Source organism: Lycorma delicatula, chromosome 6 (genome assembly GCF_047948215.1).
Source record: "Lycorma delicatula isolate Av1 chromosome 6, ASM4794821v1, whole genome shotgun sequence".
Classification (NCBI taxonomy): domain Eukaryota; kingdom Metazoa; phylum Arthropoda; class Insecta; order Hemiptera; family Fulgoridae; genus Lycorma; species Lycorma delicatula.
The window spans coordinates 57,289,417-57,309,864 of NC_134460.1; the positions used below are offsets into that span (position 1 = coordinate 57,289,417).

General features: G+C 30.5%; 1 protein-coding gene across 4 annotated transcripts in view; it reads right to left on the bottom strand.

Annotated features, from left to right (window-relative positions):
- Positions 1 to 539: 539 nt before the first annotated feature.
- Positions 540 to 20,448, bottom strand: part of LOC142327091 (peroxisome biogenesis factor 10-like) — a 28,784-nt gene continuing 8,875 nt past the window's right edge. For 2 of the 4 annotated variants that reach the window (XM_075369936.1, XM_075369937.1), the window contains exons 3-5: positions 17,471 to 17,628; positions 15,925 to 16,176; positions 12,473 to 15,023 (exon numbers count right to left, since the gene is read on the bottom strand). In XM_075369936.1, the coding sequence (XP_075226051.1) occupies positions 14,673 to 15,023; positions 15,925 to 16,176; positions 17,471 to 17,628 (761 nt within the window). In that variant the 3' untranslated portion in view covers positions 12,473 to 14,672. Of the gene's footprint in view, positions 758 to 5,408; positions 5,478 to 12,472; positions 15,024 to 15,924; positions 16,177 to 17,470; positions 17,629 to 20,448 lie in introns of those variants that run through there. The other 2 variants (XM_075369939.1, XM_075369938.1) reach the window with 2 other exon arrangements.

Sequence of the window (20,448 nt, forward strand, 5' to 3'; positions counted from 1 at the left end):
TGTATTGCTTAATAAAAATATATGTGTATGATTATAAAAAAAAAAGAAGATATAAATTTAATGTAAGTAAAAATTATAGTGTGATCATTTTCATAATCATACTTTTATTTATAATAGCTCAAATGATTACAACAATAAATAATATAACTTCTGAAGTTTTGGTTTTAATTATTACTTTACTTACATTTTCATTGTATGATGTATGATGATTTTTTTTATATTCTGAAATTTTTTCAAGGATTACTGGTTAAATTGAATCCAGTCAAGTCTCAAATGCAGTAGTTACAACTTTTGATTAACAGGATTTTTTAATTACAACCAGGAGTAGTCGTAAACATCTGATAGCTTTATAAATAATTTAGCAAGCCTTGATCCAATCAATTATAACTACACTATTGTGACAAACCTTCTGTTGTTGGTAACATACAATTACAATGTATCATTTATGATTTGCTGTGGACATTCCTAAAATGTTAGGTTTAAATAAAATGGCTATGATTCTATTAATTAATATTTTATTTTAATTTGTTTGTGTTCGGATTAGAAAATATTTGACAGAATTATAGTACCCTGATATACACTTTTGAGGTACTGCCATAAGGCACGTGTAATTACAGATCTGTACCTGGCTGCTTAGACTAGTGGAGCAGTGCTAATTGAACTAGTGATTAAAAGGTAGCAGTAATTTTTTTGTTTATGTGCTCTGACACAGATTTGATTATTCTCCGACCGATATGAACCTGAGCTGTAACCGCTGCTGAAAAAAAAATGTAAGAAGTATTTATCAACAAGTATTTTATAAAGACCACTGTTGTAGCTAGTGTACTTAGGTATTATTCCCCAACATAAGATTAAGTATTGATGGCACTTGATACATGATTGATGTTAATTTTTAAGATATTAATAAACTGGTGTGCTATGCTGGTGCTACAATTTACAACTTGGAACAGAGAATACTTTGCTGCACCAGAAGTCAATTGTACTCACAAGTACGGTTCATACTTACATGAGTAGATAAAATAGTGTTCATGGGAAGCAGGGAATAGTTAGGACAATATACTACTGTTCTGTTATTCAGATAGCGCTTTAGTTGGAACACTAAAAAAATAGCAACACTGTTCTTTTTATGACATCGCTATTACAAATGTTGTTTCATAAATATAGTCAAAAATTACTTTAGGCAATAATAAATGGATCTGCCTGTTAGGTGCAATAATATAAGGTTGTGCACCAAGAATGAAATAATATCTCAAGAGAAGCAAATATTCCACACCAAGGGTACTGAACAAACCCACTGGGTTGGTCTAGTGGTGAACTTGTCATCGCAAAAAAGCTGATTTCAAAGTCGAGAGTTCTAAGGTTCAAATCCTAGTAAAGGCAGTTACTTTTATATGAATTTGGGTAGCAGATCATGGATGTGGTGTTCTTTGGTGTTTGGTTTCAATCAACCACACATCTCAGGAATGTCCACCTGAGACTGTACAAGACTGCATTTCATTTACAATTCATACATATCATCCTCTGAAATAATACCTTACGGTTGTTCTGGAGGCTAACAGAAAAAAGAGAGGGGTACTGAGGAATGAGAAGTACAGAAGTTTCTCAATCCTTTTTTAAGAGTCAAAATTTATAAAATTCTGGTATATGACCCTACGAATGACATTTTATTTCAATTATAACATAATGAATGGCTATAAACAAACATTACTCTCAAAAAAAAGCAGCTCTACCTCAGGAAAAAAGGTACCTTATATTGTCACTACAATAAGAAGACTAGAACAGTTTGCATAATGCAATAAGTACTTGTGAATCAGTACAGCATTGATATAGTTTTGAATTGGATTCTACAGGAGTCTGTAGTTATATTTGCCAAAGTAAATGAAATCTATTTGAACCAAATATAGCTGAGAAATAATAATATTTTTTTAATACGTGATCTAGAAATTATGTATGATACACAATCAACTCTTCTCTTAAATAATGGATATAGTACAGGGTTTCCCATATAAAACGCAACCCAACCTTATATTGGTAGGTATTGAAATAATAAAAAGGCATGTGTAAATGTAAATGTAATTTTTATTATTACCATCCAATGACCTTACATTTAGAGTAAATGTTGGAAGTGGCCGTCATCTTCTTGAATACAAGCTTCAATTCTTTTTACAGCGTTTCTTGCAACTTTTTTCAAAGTTTGTGGCTGGATATTTAATACAGCTTGTTCAATATTGACTTTCAATTGTTGAAGTGTTCATGGTTTGTTGCTGTAGGCTTTTTCTTTGAGGTAACCCCATAGAAAAAAATCCGCCGCAGTCAAATCTGGAGATCTTGGTGGCCACAAGCCTCGACCGACAACACGATTACCAAAGAATTCCTCGACGAAATCAGAAGTTGAACCTGCGTAGTGCGATGTCGCACCGTCATGTTGTAGCCAGCAGTGTCTGTCTTCCTCTTCCAAGAGTGCAATGAACTGAAATAAAATATCCTGATTTCGTTCTGCATTAATGGTGTACTAGAAAAAAATAGGACCTCTTATTTTCTTCCGCGATATCGCGCACCACACGCCCAACTTCTGCGGGTGTAATTGTTTTTCGTGATAAACGTGGGGAGTTTCAGCACTCCAAATTCTACTATTTTGGCTGTTTACATAGCCATCCAAATGAAACCGTGCTTCATCTGTGAAAAATAACGAATCCATAAAATTAATTCCCTCACGCAGAAATCGACGGAACCATTGACAATATTGTAGCCGTTTTTCTTTGTCGGGCTCAAGAAGTTGATGAACCGTTTGAATGCGATAAGGTCGTAATTGTAATTGTTTGGTCGCCCGATGAACAGTTGATTTGGGCAAATTAATTTCAGCAGACAAACGTCTGATCGATTTATTTGGCGAGGCGAGTAATCGGTCTTTGATTTCAGTGACTCGTGCGGAAAGGCTCCTTTTTTTTTGTTTGTGGGCGAAAAACGTCTGAATCTTTAATTCGTCGGAGTTTATTATCGACGGTAGTCGCCCAGTCACTTTGCCACCTTGCTCTCAGTGATTGTTATATACGATTGATAAAATCAAAGGTAGTAACTCGGTTGGTGAAAAGAGGTTGAATACACGCTTCTTTGGCAGCATAATCTGCTCTTTCGTTAGCTAGAATCCCTACGTGGCTAGGGATCCAGTAAAAACTTACCTCTGTGTTGCAATTACCTAACTCAGCGATTGCATCATAAATGTCAATGACGACAGGATGTTTGGAATAAAAGTTTTCTAACGCCTGTAGAGCACTACACGAGTTACTGCAAATAAGAATGTTTCTATATTTTGGGCTAACGATATTTAGAGCCCTATTTATAGCGAGTAGTTCTGTGGTGAACACACTCGTAATACCGGGTAGGCCAAACATATAAGTCCTTTCGTTGACAACAAAAGCACAACCAACTGTACCGTCTTCCCATCAGTGTATATCACCGCGTCTTGGTGAGAATATACTGAAACATTTGCTGGAAACAGTAGGTGGTGTTGATCGTTTATCGTATGTTGTAAGGTCAAATGTAAAATTTACAAGGTGATTCTCCATGGAGGATATGCGCACGGACATGATGGAAAGAACGAGGGAGCGTCAACATTTATATGTTGCAGCAGACGCCGGGTACGGACACCCACAGGCGCAGTACAGCGTGGACAGTCCTCATACTTCCTTAAATTAGGATTCCTAAGAACTGGGTCAAAAGCCGGGTGATTTGGCTATCCTTTGAGACGGGCAAAATACGATAACAAAAACTGGTCTCGTCTATCCCAAAGTGATGGCTCGCCACAGTCTACAAGTAAGCTTGCGATAGCTTTCTTCGGCTTGATCTAAACGCACCTGTGGCAAGCCGAAGAAAAGCATGATGTACACCGTCCAGTATTTTAAGCACGGTTTGACGAGCTGAAGAGTAGGCGACGCAACCATAATCTAAACGGGAACGAACAAGGGAATAGTAAAAACGTAACATACATGATCGATCGGCTCCCCAATTGGTGTTACTTAGGACCCGCATCATATCTAAAAGTTTGAAACTCAATTTCTTTATATGTTTGACCCAAGTAAGACGGCTATCAAAAAGCAAACCTAGAAACTTGACGTAAGTAGAGACAGCAATAAGCTCTCTGTTCAGAAAACCCCGCGGAATAGAAGGGTTCCGTAGCCGAGAAAAGAATACACATTTCGTTTTGTCGGGTGAAAATGTGAAACCAGTAGTTCTTCTCTCAATGACCAAGTCTCAAGGCGAAATATAGTGATCTGTATCAGTCGCTCTGCAGTGGGTGTTGAGCGGCTCGCAATGTAAATAACAAAATCGTCAACGAATACAGAACGTGAGACAGGAGCCTGTACACAATTGGCAATGCTGTTCATAGCCACAGAAAACAAGGTGGCACTTATACACTACCTTGAGGCAACTTGTGAATCCTCTTTTACTCCGGATTCCGAGTTTAACGAGTACCCACATGTAAAAAATTGGGGGGAGTCAAAAACTTTTTTGGGAGTTATGGGGTCAGGAAAAAGGAATACCCACAATTCGCATAAATCCCAAATGATTTTAAGTTTGGGTTCATGGGTAACAAGCTATCTTTTAGTATCTGTAAAAGTAGCTATCTTTTAACAAGCTGCTATTACTTCTATACTGCTATGTTAATTACTCTCAGAATAATATGTATGTAGCAATATATTAAGTCAGTCATTCATTATTAAACAATTTGATCAATCTTTTTCAAGAGAATTGACATACAAATAGTAGAGATAACAGTATCTCTTCTCTTTGGCAGATTTCTATGAAAGAAATCAAGAGATTTAATTTTATTAACTGGTAAAATATTAATTTTAGCTATCATTTTGTTGTAGTTTGATTTCATGGATAAATAGAATTTTCATAATGAATTTCAGTTGTATTCAATTGATTTTTAATTATTGAGTATATGGTGTAATTTGATGAATTACTTCTCATGCAATGCGAATTTAACAAATATAACCCAGTCATGGATGTTAAATATGCCTATATTCAACAAACCATTTCACTACCAGGATAGAATTTTTAATATTATGATAAAAAAAATATAAACATATACACTTTAGCTTTGAAAGAATCTTTAATTATTTCACTACCCCTCATTTATTTTACCTGTATTGCAAAGTTGGTTTTTGTATAATAGCGTTAAAATATTATGCAAATTCACATCAACAAATTCATATCTGTGGTTTCAGATAATTATAAAATAAAAACATAAAGTTATCATGCATTTTAAAATTCAAAACTAAAAATTTTTTTTTCAATTTTTAAACAAATGCAATTAAAATTTTATAAAGAAAACACCAACACATTATTGTTCAATATTTCTTTTTTTATATTTTTATGAGATAAACAGTTTATATAATGCTTACTTGAACAGAACAGAGTGAATGTGCCAAACAGATGATTATGTTTTATTTAAGTGTTGGTTTGAATATCATCTGTAACAATATCAATAAAAATCTGTTTGACTATTTGAACATTACAAAAATACACTATTTTTCACCTTCTCTAGCAAACCATACATGGGACTTGTTATTCCTGAGAAAGACCATGACAGTTTCTGGAGTGTGACTTAACTCTCATGTCAGATTATCAGCAAACATTTGGTCATGCCACCTAACAAATAGGCAAATTTTAGCTGTTAAAAATTCAGCCCATTATTCCATTCTATTTATTTAATGATTTAACTGAATTAGTACTACTTGGAAAACATTTTTCATTTTCAGCTTTTTTTAACCTCCAGGACCACTGTTAGGTATTGCTTCAGAGGACCAGAGGAACGATTTGTAGCATGTGTGAAAATGCCATACCTGTCTAGGATTTGAACCTCTGGATGGAAGGCCGAGACGCTACCACTCGCACCATGGAGGCCGGCACTTTTTTTTATCTAACTTTGATGATCATTTACCCTGTGATTGTGTTAACTAAATCAATGATGTCCCTGCATAGGGGGGTCATTAATGATTTGTTTATACATAATATGCGCAAGAAATGCCTTTAGGCAGGGATGACAAAAAATGTTTGAAGAGATTTTACATGACTTGATTGATCAAAAATAGGCCATATACACAACCACATAAAAAAAATATAAATTAAGAGAAATTTTATTGGTATATACTTCCCTTGAGTTAGGTGATATCCGTGATAGCAAAACACTCCTCTCCACAAAATTAGGGAGATATATAATTAATAATATTTTTTAAAGATGATAAAGATACACATTATAAATATGATATATCATTATTTTCTATTGGCCATTATGTCAATTAGTACTGATTACAGTCATTCATTAAGCAAATCATAATCTATTCTTGCAGTTACCTAATCTAATATCAAAATACAGTTTCGACAAACAAGTGCTGTCCTACCTAATTCATTTATACTCATGATTTCTCATATTCCTGGATGAAAATAACTTTATTGTAGCAAATTGCAGAATTTGAGAGATTTACTTCTAGTGTAAATTTAATCCAATAATAAATTCAAAACCGATTACTGTCATGATTCAAGAGAACTTTCTTAACAAAATTCTGACTACATGTGAGACTTTATGTGTTATATATACATATATATATTTTTTTTAAATAGCTTTGTAATCAGAGGTACCTTGTGCTGACCTCATCGAGTTTAATCATCAACACACAAGATGCACATTATGTATAAGAGTTAACTAATGTAATGTGTACTTTATACTTGGCAATTCCAATATTTTAAAATTTTAATATAAATATGTGCTTAAACAGAAGATGCAAACAATTTTCATTAATATTAATAATATTACAATATTTCATTAATATTAATCACTTGCAAAAAAACATATTTATCAACCTTATTCCATTACCTGGATTGTAATATTTCATTATTAGTAATTAGATTATGATGATTTAAAAAAAATTTAATTTGTGATATTACATCATTTAGATTAAGTAGTTTTCATTATTTTTTTAAAAAAGTATCGTATCCTATTCAGACTTATATATATTAAGATGTTTTGTAATAGAAACATTAAATTTGATATCACCATATAAATGTATTTGTATGTTATTAAAATATTGTTATATGGGAACAATATTATTGGGTTTTTTAATAGAATTTTAACTGAAAAATTTGATTATAAAACTCTATTGTCAACTAAACAAAAAAATTTCATTGCTTTTTTGTTTATTATGATTTTTTAATTTTATTATAGTATGAATTTAGAAGTAGTTTAAAAAATACTGTTATTAAAATGAATTAAATTGAAATTAATTTAATTATATAAACAGATATAAATCTAGTTTTCAAACAAGTAAAATTTATGACATTTTTTTGTCAAAAATGGAAAGAAAAACGATTACCAATTTTGTATAACATAATGGAAAGGCTGTTTTCCATTTGCATCAATTTGTAATTTGTTTCTGGTGTAATTTTGTCAATTTTAAATCTTCCCTTAAATTTTTCATGTGAATTTCAGTAAGCCAGATCACAGTAAATATTTTTGTTGCTAGGTGTACTAACCTGAAATGCTTCTTCATAAAAGACTGGTATCTCTGAAAATTATTTATAAGAAATGTAAACTCAGTTTGTTGATTTTGAACTTCTTTAACCCATTGCACGCAGCAAGTTTTTTCCATTTGTGTTATCTCTAAGGTTTTTTAAACTCAATTAATTTATAGACTTAATTTTTAAATCATTTATTTCTTGTGGCATCTGAATGGATATTTTGTACTTACTAGTAACCAACATGTTAAATTGACAAAAATGTGATGTTAAAAAGTGTTAATATTATTTAAGATGGGTTGATAATGAATTTATCAAGTATTTTGAAAATATTTTTAGTTTTGTTAACAGATATAGATTTTGAAAATTTATTCATTATATTAAAAAACCAAACAAAAATAAAATAAAAGTTTTACTGTGATTTGGCCTTTCCATCAGTTTTGTTCAGACAAAAACAAACAATTTTTAATTTTGCAAACATTACGATCTTTCATGATCACAAACTATATTTGCTTTTACTATTTGATAAAAACTGTCTTAGTATTATTTAAATTTACAATTAGTTAAAAAAAAAATAAAGAACTCTTTTAAGAGATTGTATTTAAACGCCTAGCATTTGATCATTCTATTTAGGATTGTAAGATAATAAAAATTCATGTGAAGGACACCAACATAGATTTTGTTTCTTGGAATATTTTTATATAAATTATAAGTTTTGTAAATTATTTTATTAGTAGTGTACATAATGTGCCTTAAATAAATAAATTAATATATCACTCAATTGCTTACTGTAAATATTAAGTCAAATTTTATATTGTACCATAAATTGGAGCTTATTATTTTAAAAGGTGAATATTTGCATGTATATATGTATTGCTTAATAAATATATACTTAATAAAAATATATTTTTTTATAATCATAAAAAAAAGAAGATATAAATTTAATGTAAGTAAAAATTATAGTGTGATCATTTTCATAATCATACTTTTATTTATAATAGCTCAAATGATTACAACAATAAATAATATAACTTATGAAGTTTTGGTTTTAATTATTACTTTGCTTACATTTTCATTATATGATGTATGATGATTTTTTTTTATATTCTCAAATTTTTCCAAAGATTACTGGTTAAATTGAATCTAGTCAAGTCTCAAATGCAGTAGTTACAACTTTTGATTAACATATCAGGATTTTTTAATTACAGCCAGGAGTAGTTGTAAACATCTGATAGCTTTATAAATAATTTAGCAGGTCTTGATCCAATAAATTTTTATAAATAAAATGTTATCAATTAACTACACTATTGTGACAAACCTTCTGTTGCTGGTAACGTACAAGTACAATGTATCATTATGATTTGTTGTGGACATTCCTAAAATTTTAGGTTTAAATAAAATGGCTATGATTCTACTAATTAATATTTAATTTTAACTTGTTTATAGTTTGCATTCGGATTAGAAAATACTTGACAAAATTATAGTATCCTGATGTACACTTTTTAGGTACTTCCATAAGGCACATGTAATTACAGATCTGTACCTGGCTGCTTAGACTAGTGGAGCAGTGCTAATTGAACTAGTGATTGATTAAAAGGTAACAGTAATTTTTTTGTTTATATGCTCTGACAGATTTGATTATTCTCTGGCCGATATGAACCTGAGCTGTAAACACTGGGGGGAAAAATATGTAAGAAGCATTTATCAACAAGTATATTATAAAGACATCACTGTTGTAACTAGTGTACTTAGGTAGAATTCCCCAATATAAGATTAAGTATTGATGGCACTTGATACATGATTGATGTTAATTTTTAAGATATCAATAAACTGGTGTGTTGTGCTGGTGCTACAATTTACAACTTGGAATAGAGAATACTTTGCTGCAGCAGAAGTCAATTGTACTTCTCACAAGTACGGTTCATACTTACATGACTGTTACACGAGTAGATAAAATAGTGTTCATGGGAAGCAGAGAGCATTATAGGACAATATACTACTGTTCTGTTATTCAGATAGCACTTTAGTTGGAACTCTAAAAAATAGCAACACTGTTATTTTTATGACATTGCTATTGCAAATGTTGTTTCATAAATATAGTCAAAAATAATTTTAGGCAATAATAAATGGATCTGCCTGTTAGGTGCAATAATATAAGGTTGTGCACAAAAGAATAAAATAATATCTCAAGAGAAGCAAATATTTCACACCAAGGGTACTGAACAAACCCACTGGGTTGGTCTAGTGGTGAACTTGTCATCGCAAAAAAGCTGATTTCAAAGTCGAGAGTTCTAAGGTTCAAATCCTAGTAAAGGCAGTTACTTTTATATGAATTTGGGTAGTAGATCATGGATGTGGTGTTCTTTGGTGTTGGGTTTCAATCAACCACACATCTCAGGAATGGTCGACCTGAGACTGTTCAAGACTGCATTTCATTTTCAATTCATACATATCATCCTCTGAAGTTGTTGTTCGAGAGGCTAACAGAAAAAAGAGAGGGGTAATGAGGAATGAGAAGTACAGAGGTTTCTCAATCTTTTTTAAGAGTCAAAATTGATAAAATTCTGGTATTTGACCCTACGAATGACATTTTATTTCAATTATAACATAATGAATGGCTATAAACAAACATTACTCTAAAAAAAAAGCAGCTCTACCTCAGGAAAAAAGGTACCTTATATTGTCACTACAATAAAAAGACTAGAACAGATTGCATAATGCAATAAATACTTGTGAATCAGTACAGCATTGATATAGTTTTGAATTGGATTCTACACGAGTCTATAGTTATATTTGCCAAAGTAAATGATATCTATTTGAACCAAATATAGCTGAAAAATAATAATATTTTTTTAATGCGTGATCTAGAAATTGTGTATGATATACAATCAAGCCTTCTCTCAGATAATGGATATAGTATAATTGTGCTACACAAAGCATCATAAACTCAATTTACAGTGAAATAAAAATCAGTTTTATACATGATATTCAATTGACAAATGAATTCAATCTAGTTACTTTGAAATATCCTTGTCGAAGGAATTAATGAAAATGGAAGAAGTTGATAAAACTTTAACAGTTGTGGTTTTGGAATAATTGATAAAGAGCTATTTTTATGTTAAAGTATTTACTCAAATTAAGCTGTCACTCTGTTTATAAAATTATCCATATAATAGATTCAGCCAATTTTGTGCTGTTTCACAAAATCTTAATTTTTTTTTGGAAATTTTTTAAAACTATACAGGGACGTCTGTAATATATCAAAATGAATGGATTTACAAATACTGCTGTCACCAAGCTGGGTGTGATTTTGATGAGGATGGGTTTGAATACTAGATTGTGGATACCGGTGTTCTTGGGTGGTTGCATTTTAATTAACACATCTCAGGAATATGTCTCGACCTGAGACTGTGCAAGACTACACTTCATTTACATTCATACATATCCTCTTAATATGACATTTACAAATGTTTCATAAATATAAGGTTAAAAATAATTTTAGTTAGATACACTGTTAGAAGTTTGGAAATAATCTTCAGTCAATTCTATTCAAAAGAGAATTAATCATGCTATAACAGAATACCAATTGCTGTGCTCAGACTGCACATTAGTGTTACATAAAATATTCAGATACTCTTCTGGTTTCTCTCTCTGAAACTTTACAGTATTAGAGAAAATTGCCGATGAACAAACTGAAAGTATTCAAATCGCTTCAATTTCTTCTCTAAATCTGAGTTTTGGGAAGAATCAGCATGGTTACAAGATTTAAAAAAATTACAAATTATAAAGTTATAGATGAATGAAAATTAATTATTACAATTGTTTTATTTTACAAACTTATTTTATTTTCTATCTCCAGATATTCTTTTAAATAAACTGAATGTTCAATGCAACTTCTTGCATTATGTTCTTTTGGTTTCCAGTTTATGAACATTGGCAAGCAATCAGAATGAGGCTAGAAGGTTGATATCATGGACTCCTACTTCAAAAGGGGTGCTACTGAAACTTCATCCATTTTCTTTTCAATACTATCAAAAATATTTATTAGTGTTACAAAATTTCATGTATCAACTACATACTGATTACTTTCAAATCTTCAATTACTTTGACATTCACAATTGATATTTTATTTGTCTCTCAAAATTAAATTTAATATTAAATGGCAATTATACCACTGGCATGAAGATTGAGAAACTATGACCAATATCATATTTTTTATATCATTTTTTTTTCCAATATCATACACTGATTGAGACAATCAAGAGTCTCATCACTGGATGTGGCAGCTATAAAAGTCTGTGATCAGGCCTAAAGGTCATCTAGAACCATCCAGATGAAAGACAAGAGATGCTAATGTTTCGCATCAGAGATTGTTAATTAAATGATTTCGTTAATGATTTTCAAAATTTAAAAGTACAAAATAGATCTACCTAGTTGTAAAATTAACATTTTCTACTTACATTATGAAAATACACTTAATAATTTAAATAAAAGAGAATGCAACAAAAACAGTTAGTTAAAATTGAATTCATCAGCTACAAAAATCAAAAACCTAAAATGAATCTGTCACTAATAAAAAAGAGATACTCATTTACTTAATTTAGCAGATTTTTATAAATTTATTACACACTTTAATTATTATTTAATAATTCACACAAGCCTAAAATTAGTCCTACATTTAAAAATATTAATAAATAATCAGTTGTTTTATAAAAGTACAAAAAATGGATAGAAATTTGCACAAGGCTGTGCTCTTCTGAGATTAGATGTGAATTTACATCATGAACAAAACTTTGATAAAAACATTGGTAAATATATGAAAATTTTACATATTCTTTTGATAAATTTTAATATAGATAATGCCAGTAATGAGGTATATTTCAAAGTAAGAACCACCAAGTCCTTAAAAAAAATACAAGAGAATAAAAAATTACCTGTTATACATTTTGTACACATCTTTTTATACAATCACCATTGTTTTCTAAGCATTTCTGGTATCTACAAACAAATTTTAACACTCTGTTTATAAAAATATCATGCCTGATTTCAGCCAGTTCAACACTTCTATTTTCAATTCGTTGCTGTCTTCAAACATTGAGAACAAAACCACATTTAAGGTGAAGGAAGACACACAGTCTTTCTTCACCTTCCTTAAGTGTTAGAGCCAGGTTGGCGATCAAAAGATTTTTATCAATACTGATGAATATTCTTGATAGTGTGAGCAGTATGTGTATGTTATAGTAAAGAGAACATATTCTGAAGAACATCAACATCACCAGTTCTAAATTGCACAGCTTAGTTTTGAAAGTGTTTCATAGTACACCTCCACATATTATTCCTGGCTCCGTAACATCCATCAGTAAGGCACTTCTTTCTTGTCCCAGAAATAAGTTGCCATCATCTTCCAACTGACAGTTATTATAAAATGTCAGTTTTCTTGACCTTTTGAGTTCATTCGTTAAATAAAGCCTTCCACTATTCCCCTCATCATGAACAATTGTAGAGTTGTCATTAAACACATTATATCACTGTCTTAGCTTTCCTTCACTCATTACTGTATAAATGTAAATTTTACATAATTCATAATGAACTTTGGAAGCATTCCTCATGATAAATTTCATTTCACGTTGAGAAATCAAATTACATTTTGCTTCTACAACTGATGTAATTGTTTATTGTCACAGACATCATTAATCACTGCCAATGATATGCAAACAACATCAGACAGCCGAAAAAATGGCCAGTATCTAGCTAAAGAAGCAACATAAGATACTGTGCATTTGCAATATGATTCATTGCTATCAACCACTTTTATTAGAACCTGGCCCTTATTTGTTTTATCCATGTCTCATATATATAAGTTGAAAGGCTTTGTTCAAAATAAAGCTTAACCATGAACAAACAGCATGCAAAACAACAGATTTAAAAGTGAACATGAAGACTATCAATCAACAACAAAAATATATTAGTATTATGTTTTAGGTACAGTTAGTTAGAGCATATAAATAATAGTACAGCATTTTTATGATTCCAAAAATCAAAGCAATCAGTATTTTGCCCTTTGTACAAAGTAAAATTGCATAGCCAGCTCTTAACAGATGTAACTTTTTTCATTTTTAATTTATATAAATTAGGGACTGATTGTAATAGTCTTAGCAATCAAAGATTTTGTAATTAAATGTTTGTACTCTTGCTATAACAATATGATCTAACAGAAATTTACATTCCACTGTAAGACAAAATTAATCCCAATCTTCAGGACAAAAAAAAAACACAGCAGCATAAACATTAGTTATTGATTAGAAATGTCATGGAACATTAATTTAGAGAGATATTTATTTTAAAAAAATAATTAATCTTACTCATAAACTAAATTGTGAAGTAAACGAAGAATTACAGAAATTTAATTTTCTCTTTACTTATATAAACAAAAACAATTTGGGTATACAGATTGCTTCAAGAGTTTCTGAGAGACGAAGCTATCTGTGTGACAGTACATGCTTATCTCAAACTTTTTTTTGTAATAAATAATGTTTTAATTACTTATCAAATTAATTAAAGTTGAATGCTATCAACTGAGACTTGACTGAAAGATGTCACTGGCAAGGTACTGAAGATGACATCTGGTAAAGCCAATAAGGACTAGGTACGGAGGGGGTGGCACGGTGACTGAAACGTCACATGGAGAGTGTCTTCCCCTAATGCGATCAGGATGTACACTATCAACTTTTTGAACAGGTCTAAACTTGCAAAATAGAACCATATTGAGGTCATTAAAATCGATCAATCTAAGAATACTTACACAGGGAAGAAGAAGTAAACAAGGGGGAGAGTGTGGATAAAGAGAAAGAACCACACAGGAACTGCCTTGTGAGAATATGGTAGTTCGGCATATTACCCTGTATAAAAACCTAAATCTTAGTGTACACAATCTGTGAATAACTACAATTATCTATAATTGCCTAATATAATTAAGAAAACTAATGTTTGGTCTAATAATGATTGCAGATTATTCTCTCCTATTAATATACCAACAAATAAATCAAATCTAAACAAACATCCAGCACCTAAAATAAACTTAACAATATTAATTACTACATAAAGTAATAAATTTTTTTCTATTTTACCAACACCAACTATCATATGAAATGATTTCATGAGTAATGCTGTAGCGGTACAACCCTTGATGGTAACACAGTTTCTCTACATATTGGACACTTCTGTTCATTTTGCACCCATTCTAATATACAATACCAACAAAATAAATGACCACAAGGTGTTACACTAACATTTTTCCTTTCATCCAAGCACAAAGGACATTTTTTATTTGATAAAACTGATTTATTAATATTATCTGTAGGTGCCTGTAAGCTCTGATCATTATAATTAAAAAAGTTTATAGATTTTGTAATAATAACCAATAGTGTCTGCAATGTTGTAACAACACTAAGTAATTTAAATCCATATAGTGACTGACGATTTTTTAACCAATATCGAACAAGTACCTGTAAATAAATATTATAAATTAATTTTTTTATTACAAAAACTTCTACAAATTTATTATTAATACATTAAAATGTTAACACATGTAAAATTGCAAATAAAAAATAAATAAAAACCAGAGAACTGTGTGCAAATATAAGAGATTAACACTAGAGAAAGACAAACGAATTATGTATACAACTGTTAATTTTTAATTTACATTAGAAAAATACAGATAGAAAGATATAAGATAAAATATACATATATAATTGTATAAGGTCTGTTCAAAAACCACTGATTTTTTTTAAGAGAATTTTTGGATTTAAGTGGAAAAATTCAGCATGGCATGGTATACCTAATGTGCAGTAGTGATTTTTTGTAGTCTCATAGAATGAGTCAGTTATTGCCAACCAGCCAAGTATGTGTGTACTTATGAAGCTGGATTCATTGCATTTTTACTTTGTGTGCAATGATGGAATGTTATAAATAACACTACTGCAATAAGTGTTATCAAGAGCTTAGAAAAAGTTTTTTCCAAAATGAACAATTCCCAAGTTTCAGTAGGCTTTTGACAATGAAATCAAAATTGGGATCACATACATTACACTATTTAATTTCTAAGCTGAAGATTCTGCTGAAAGGATCCTCATTCAAGAATTAAAAATATATATCAAAGAAGAATATAAGTTCACAGTTGATAGGCATACCAGAAGAGAACTCAAGAAATTTTTCCAGTGATCGAAGAACTACTGGTTTAAGAGTGTGAAGTCACAATGAAGCTAATTTGAAGCAATTAGAACTGGAAGCCAACAAATAAGCAATTTTTTTATCATGGTCTATGTCATATCATTTTTTATGAAATATAAATACATTAAAATAGCGTTAAAAAATTGATACTGAAATTTTTTATATAATAAAACGTACGTATTGAATACCAGTCAAATGTTTGGATATATGACAATAGTATCCTGTCCAGTAGAACACTGCTCTGTGGAGTCTTTCAAGAAATGGTACAATCATTTTCATATAAGAAATGAACTTTAACAAATCACGTCTTGCTTCTGGTCTAATTTTACTTTTTTCATTTCTTAATAAATTATGGTGTTCAAATTTTAATATTAATAATGATGTAAGTTTCTGTCCAAACTCACTAAGCAGAATCATTAATAATCGCTTCTGAAAAAAAAAAAAAATTACTGTTTAAAATAGCAACACAGAAATAAAACAGAATCTTTATCAAATATGCAAATGGAGTAAAAATCAAATATTAAAAAAAAAAACTGTTTTCAAATACTTTTATTACTCTCATGAGTTTCAACCAAATTTAACTTCTGTTTTGAAAAAAAATTATTTTTTCCAGTAACAATTTAATGCTCAGTTACATTTAAGTACTATAATGACAGATGAATGTTGTAGTGTATGAAAAATACCATCATGTACTGCATGAGTATGGGATTAGAATCCAAAACCTTCTATATAGAAGGCATTTTGTTTTATTCAAATCCTTATAACCTAAGTATCATCACTCATGTGCAGTACCCATACATCATTAACAAAGATTGTATATGAAATTGTTTTGTTTAAAGAAGACATTATTTAAAGCTACATTAAAAATTAGTAGCTTCTGAATTTGATTATATTAAAAAATAACATTACAAATACAAAAAATTTGACTAAGTAAAGAATAAAAATTTAATGCACTACTATGCAATTTATTAAAATGAATTGTATAATTGATTTACAGAATTTATTAGGCTTTTGCCATATCATCCATGATTATCACAGTTGAATTAAGTGGGTTGTAAAATTTTATAAAAATTTAATTGTTAAAAAGTAAGAATTGATAGCTAGTTTCTGTAGAGCTAATTAAGAATAAAGTTTCATAGAGATAATATCAGCTGTTCTACATTACTACATTATTTAACTTTAGAATAATGATGCAAACTATCTAGATGTTATAAAGGTAAGGTATGTAAGATGTTCCTAAGTTATAGAATAAAATGTTGAATGTTTTTAATAATGATTGAATTGTTTTATAATAATAACTATTATAAGTAGAGTTATTAAATACAATCAAGGAGTGATATAAAAAAACAACCTTTTTTTTATGGCAAGTTTTCTCTAGTTTCTTACATTTCTTGCAAGATGTTAGCATTATAGCAATTTTGGTTATTGATCCCTTAAAAACAAAAAAAAAAAATACTTAAAAAGTAGGCTTCACTGCAATATTTTTTTGTTAAATTTTATATGAAAGTCAAGAAACACTAATTTAAAAGCTGAATTCAAGATGGTAGAAAAAAATTCCAAACTCTACAAAATAGTATTTTTGTTGCTGTAAATATCTGCATATTAATATCATCTAATCACAATCAAGTTTTTAATTTAAATTATCATTTCTAGGCTTTTCTAATATTAATATTTTGTATTTATAACATCATCGCTAACAGTAATAAATAAATATGAAGCTAACCCTTAGTTGTGGTATATCAGATTGTAATACATCAAACTGTAAAATTCCTGTATATTCTTCTCCCAGGGTCTGAAGACCACTTAATGTTGTAGCACCAAAATACATCAGATTACCAGTGGCATTTAGTAATTCTCTATACTTGATCAATACTCTTGTACCTTAAACAGAAAAAATAAGTCATTAATAAAATTACCATAATTCATTTATAGAAAAAAAACCTTAAATGTAACAAAAAAGCAGATATTTATATTCTTTTGCTTTATATCTACATTATCAAGAGTTTTGATACAGCAAATGCTTCATGTTATTTTCTTCTCTTTTTTATTCTATATTGTGAAATTTATTTTAGTACAGTATAGAACATATGTTTAGGTTTTTAAAGACATTAATTGGAATTAATATTGGAAGGACAGGTAGAAGGAAAAAATTGTGTAGGCAGGCCATGTTTGGAATATGTAAAACAAATTGTTAGGGATGTAGGATGTAGAGGGTATACTGAAATGAAACGACTAGCACTAGATAGGGAATCTTGGAGAGCTGAATCAAACCAGTCAAATGACTGAAGACAAAAAAAAAAAAAATCTTTGCCATAACATTTTTCAACAATTACTTACTTCATAAATTGTATCCAATTCAGTTTTTCTAACAAACATTCTGGAAAAGTAACCTTTCTTACTCTATACCCATATCACCTCTTTACTCCGAACTCAACCAAGTTTACTTCAAAAACCCATAATATCAAGTTTTTAAATTCTTTTCTGCATTCTTATTTCAAATGCTCCAATTTTTTGTTATTTAATATCAACCTCAACTCTGATTAATATACACTCTAAAAATCAACATGTTAGAATTTTTCCTCATTTATACATGTTTGAAAATATAATCATCTATCGAATTGAGTAAAATCCTTTATCCATTGAAATATTAAAACTAGAGTCCTGGTTTGAAATTATTTCTATCAGTGTTTTAATTTCTCAGGTCTTGCATTTTCGCTTCTTAAATGTACCACTGGAAAATGCTGCGTGTGATTAAAGTAACTATCACCATCCAGCTGCAGTTAAACTATTGGTCTTTTGTCATTTATATTTAAAGATAATGATTTTTTAATCATTAAAACATTCCCTCCTAAAAAAAAAACAAACACATTTTTGCTTTGAAAAGATGGAACTCAAGTGGTTTTAATGCAATAATTAACTAGGGGAAGGGATAATCATTATCACTTAATTTCAATGAAGAGGAAGGTGATCTACAATTAAGAAGACATTTTGAAGACCAAAGTTCTGCTATAGAGTGTTTAACAACAGGTTGGTTTAAAGCTGCAACAAGCAAGGAAAACAAACTAACTAAAATGTTATAAGTAATCATTTAAAGTCTGAGAAAACTGCTAAACAAAAAATTCAGTATATTCAGTTTATAGCAGTCTACACCAGAAAAATGTTAATATTACCATACCATGGTTTTGTAGAAAATTATCTTGATTAAAAAAGGTTGCGGTTTTTGGAATTGAAATCAACAATATTAAGTATGATAAGCAACCTTTTAATTATCCAGATAAACAGACACAATTTACTAATTTATTCAGGAAATAACATATATTTTGAGATTTAGCTGAACCATCTTGGTGTAACAGTTTGAGAGCAGATGGCCAAGGAATGCTGAGCCATGAGCCATGATCTTTTGAAGATGCAGGTGCGAAATATGAAGAAATGCTACATAGGTATACTATTCCACAGGTATAAAAGAATTCAATAATCTAAAAAGTTTCTAATTTCAGCATAAAAGAGCTTTAGTACACCATGCAACTGTGTTAATGAAGTCTATGGCAGCAAAGTAAAAGATGGAATTTGATAGAAATACCACCTAGATTATCAGATCTCATACCTTCAGATTTTTTCTTTAGGTGAATGTTTGTGAAAGATGAATTATATGCCATGAAACTATAATGCTTGGGATAAAACAAACTATTTAATAAAAGAAAAATTATTAAACTTTGTTTAAATATAATATTTATTCATATTAAGTTATTCATATAAGTTCAAACAGTTTGTAGTACGAGGGTTATTTTTTTTTTCAAGGTCCGATCAGTCACGAAATTAAAATCATAGTGAAAATAAAACATTTTTTATTTGTAACAAGTACTTACATAGTAACGCTATTTATCTACATAGTCGCCACTCCGATTTAGGCATTTGTCATAGTGTGGTATCAACTTTCCAATATCTTGTCATAGAAAGGAGCCGCCTGTATTTTCAACCACGTTTCTACGCTGGTCTGCAGCTTGATGTCTGTGCCAAAATGCTGTCCACTTAGCCAGCATTTCATGTGAGTAAAGAGGTAAAAATCGGATGCAGCCAAGTCCGGGCTGTATAGTGGGTGATAAAACGCTTCCCAACGAAAACACTGCAGGAGTTTCTTTGTTACAGCTGCAGCATGCGGCCAAGCATTGTCATGGAGAAAGACAATGCCTGATGACAACATTCCTCTCCGCTTATTCTGAATTGCCCTTCATAGACATTGAAGAGTCATGCAGTATGAGGCTGGAGTGATGGTCATGCCACGTTCCATGAATTCCACCAAGAGAACTCCATTCCGGTCCCAGAACACAGTAGCCATACACTTTCTGTTGGAGACGGTTCGCTTGAACTTCTTTGGTTTACTGGGAGAATGAGAATGCATCCACTGTTTGAGTTGTTCTTTTGTTTCTTCAGTTTCAAAATGGACCCATGTCTCGTCCCCTGTGACAATTTTGTTCAAAAAATCTTCTCCTTCATTGTGGTAGTGCTGGAAAAACTTTAGGGAGGTGTCCATTCTCATTGTTTTGTGATGGTCGGACAGCATCTTGGGAACCCATCTTGCACACAGTTTGCGGTACTGAAGTCTCTCACTCACAATGGTATAGAGAGCTGACCTTGAAATTTTAGGAAACGAATCACTCAATACAGAAATTGTGAACTGACGATTTTCTCGAATTGCCTCAT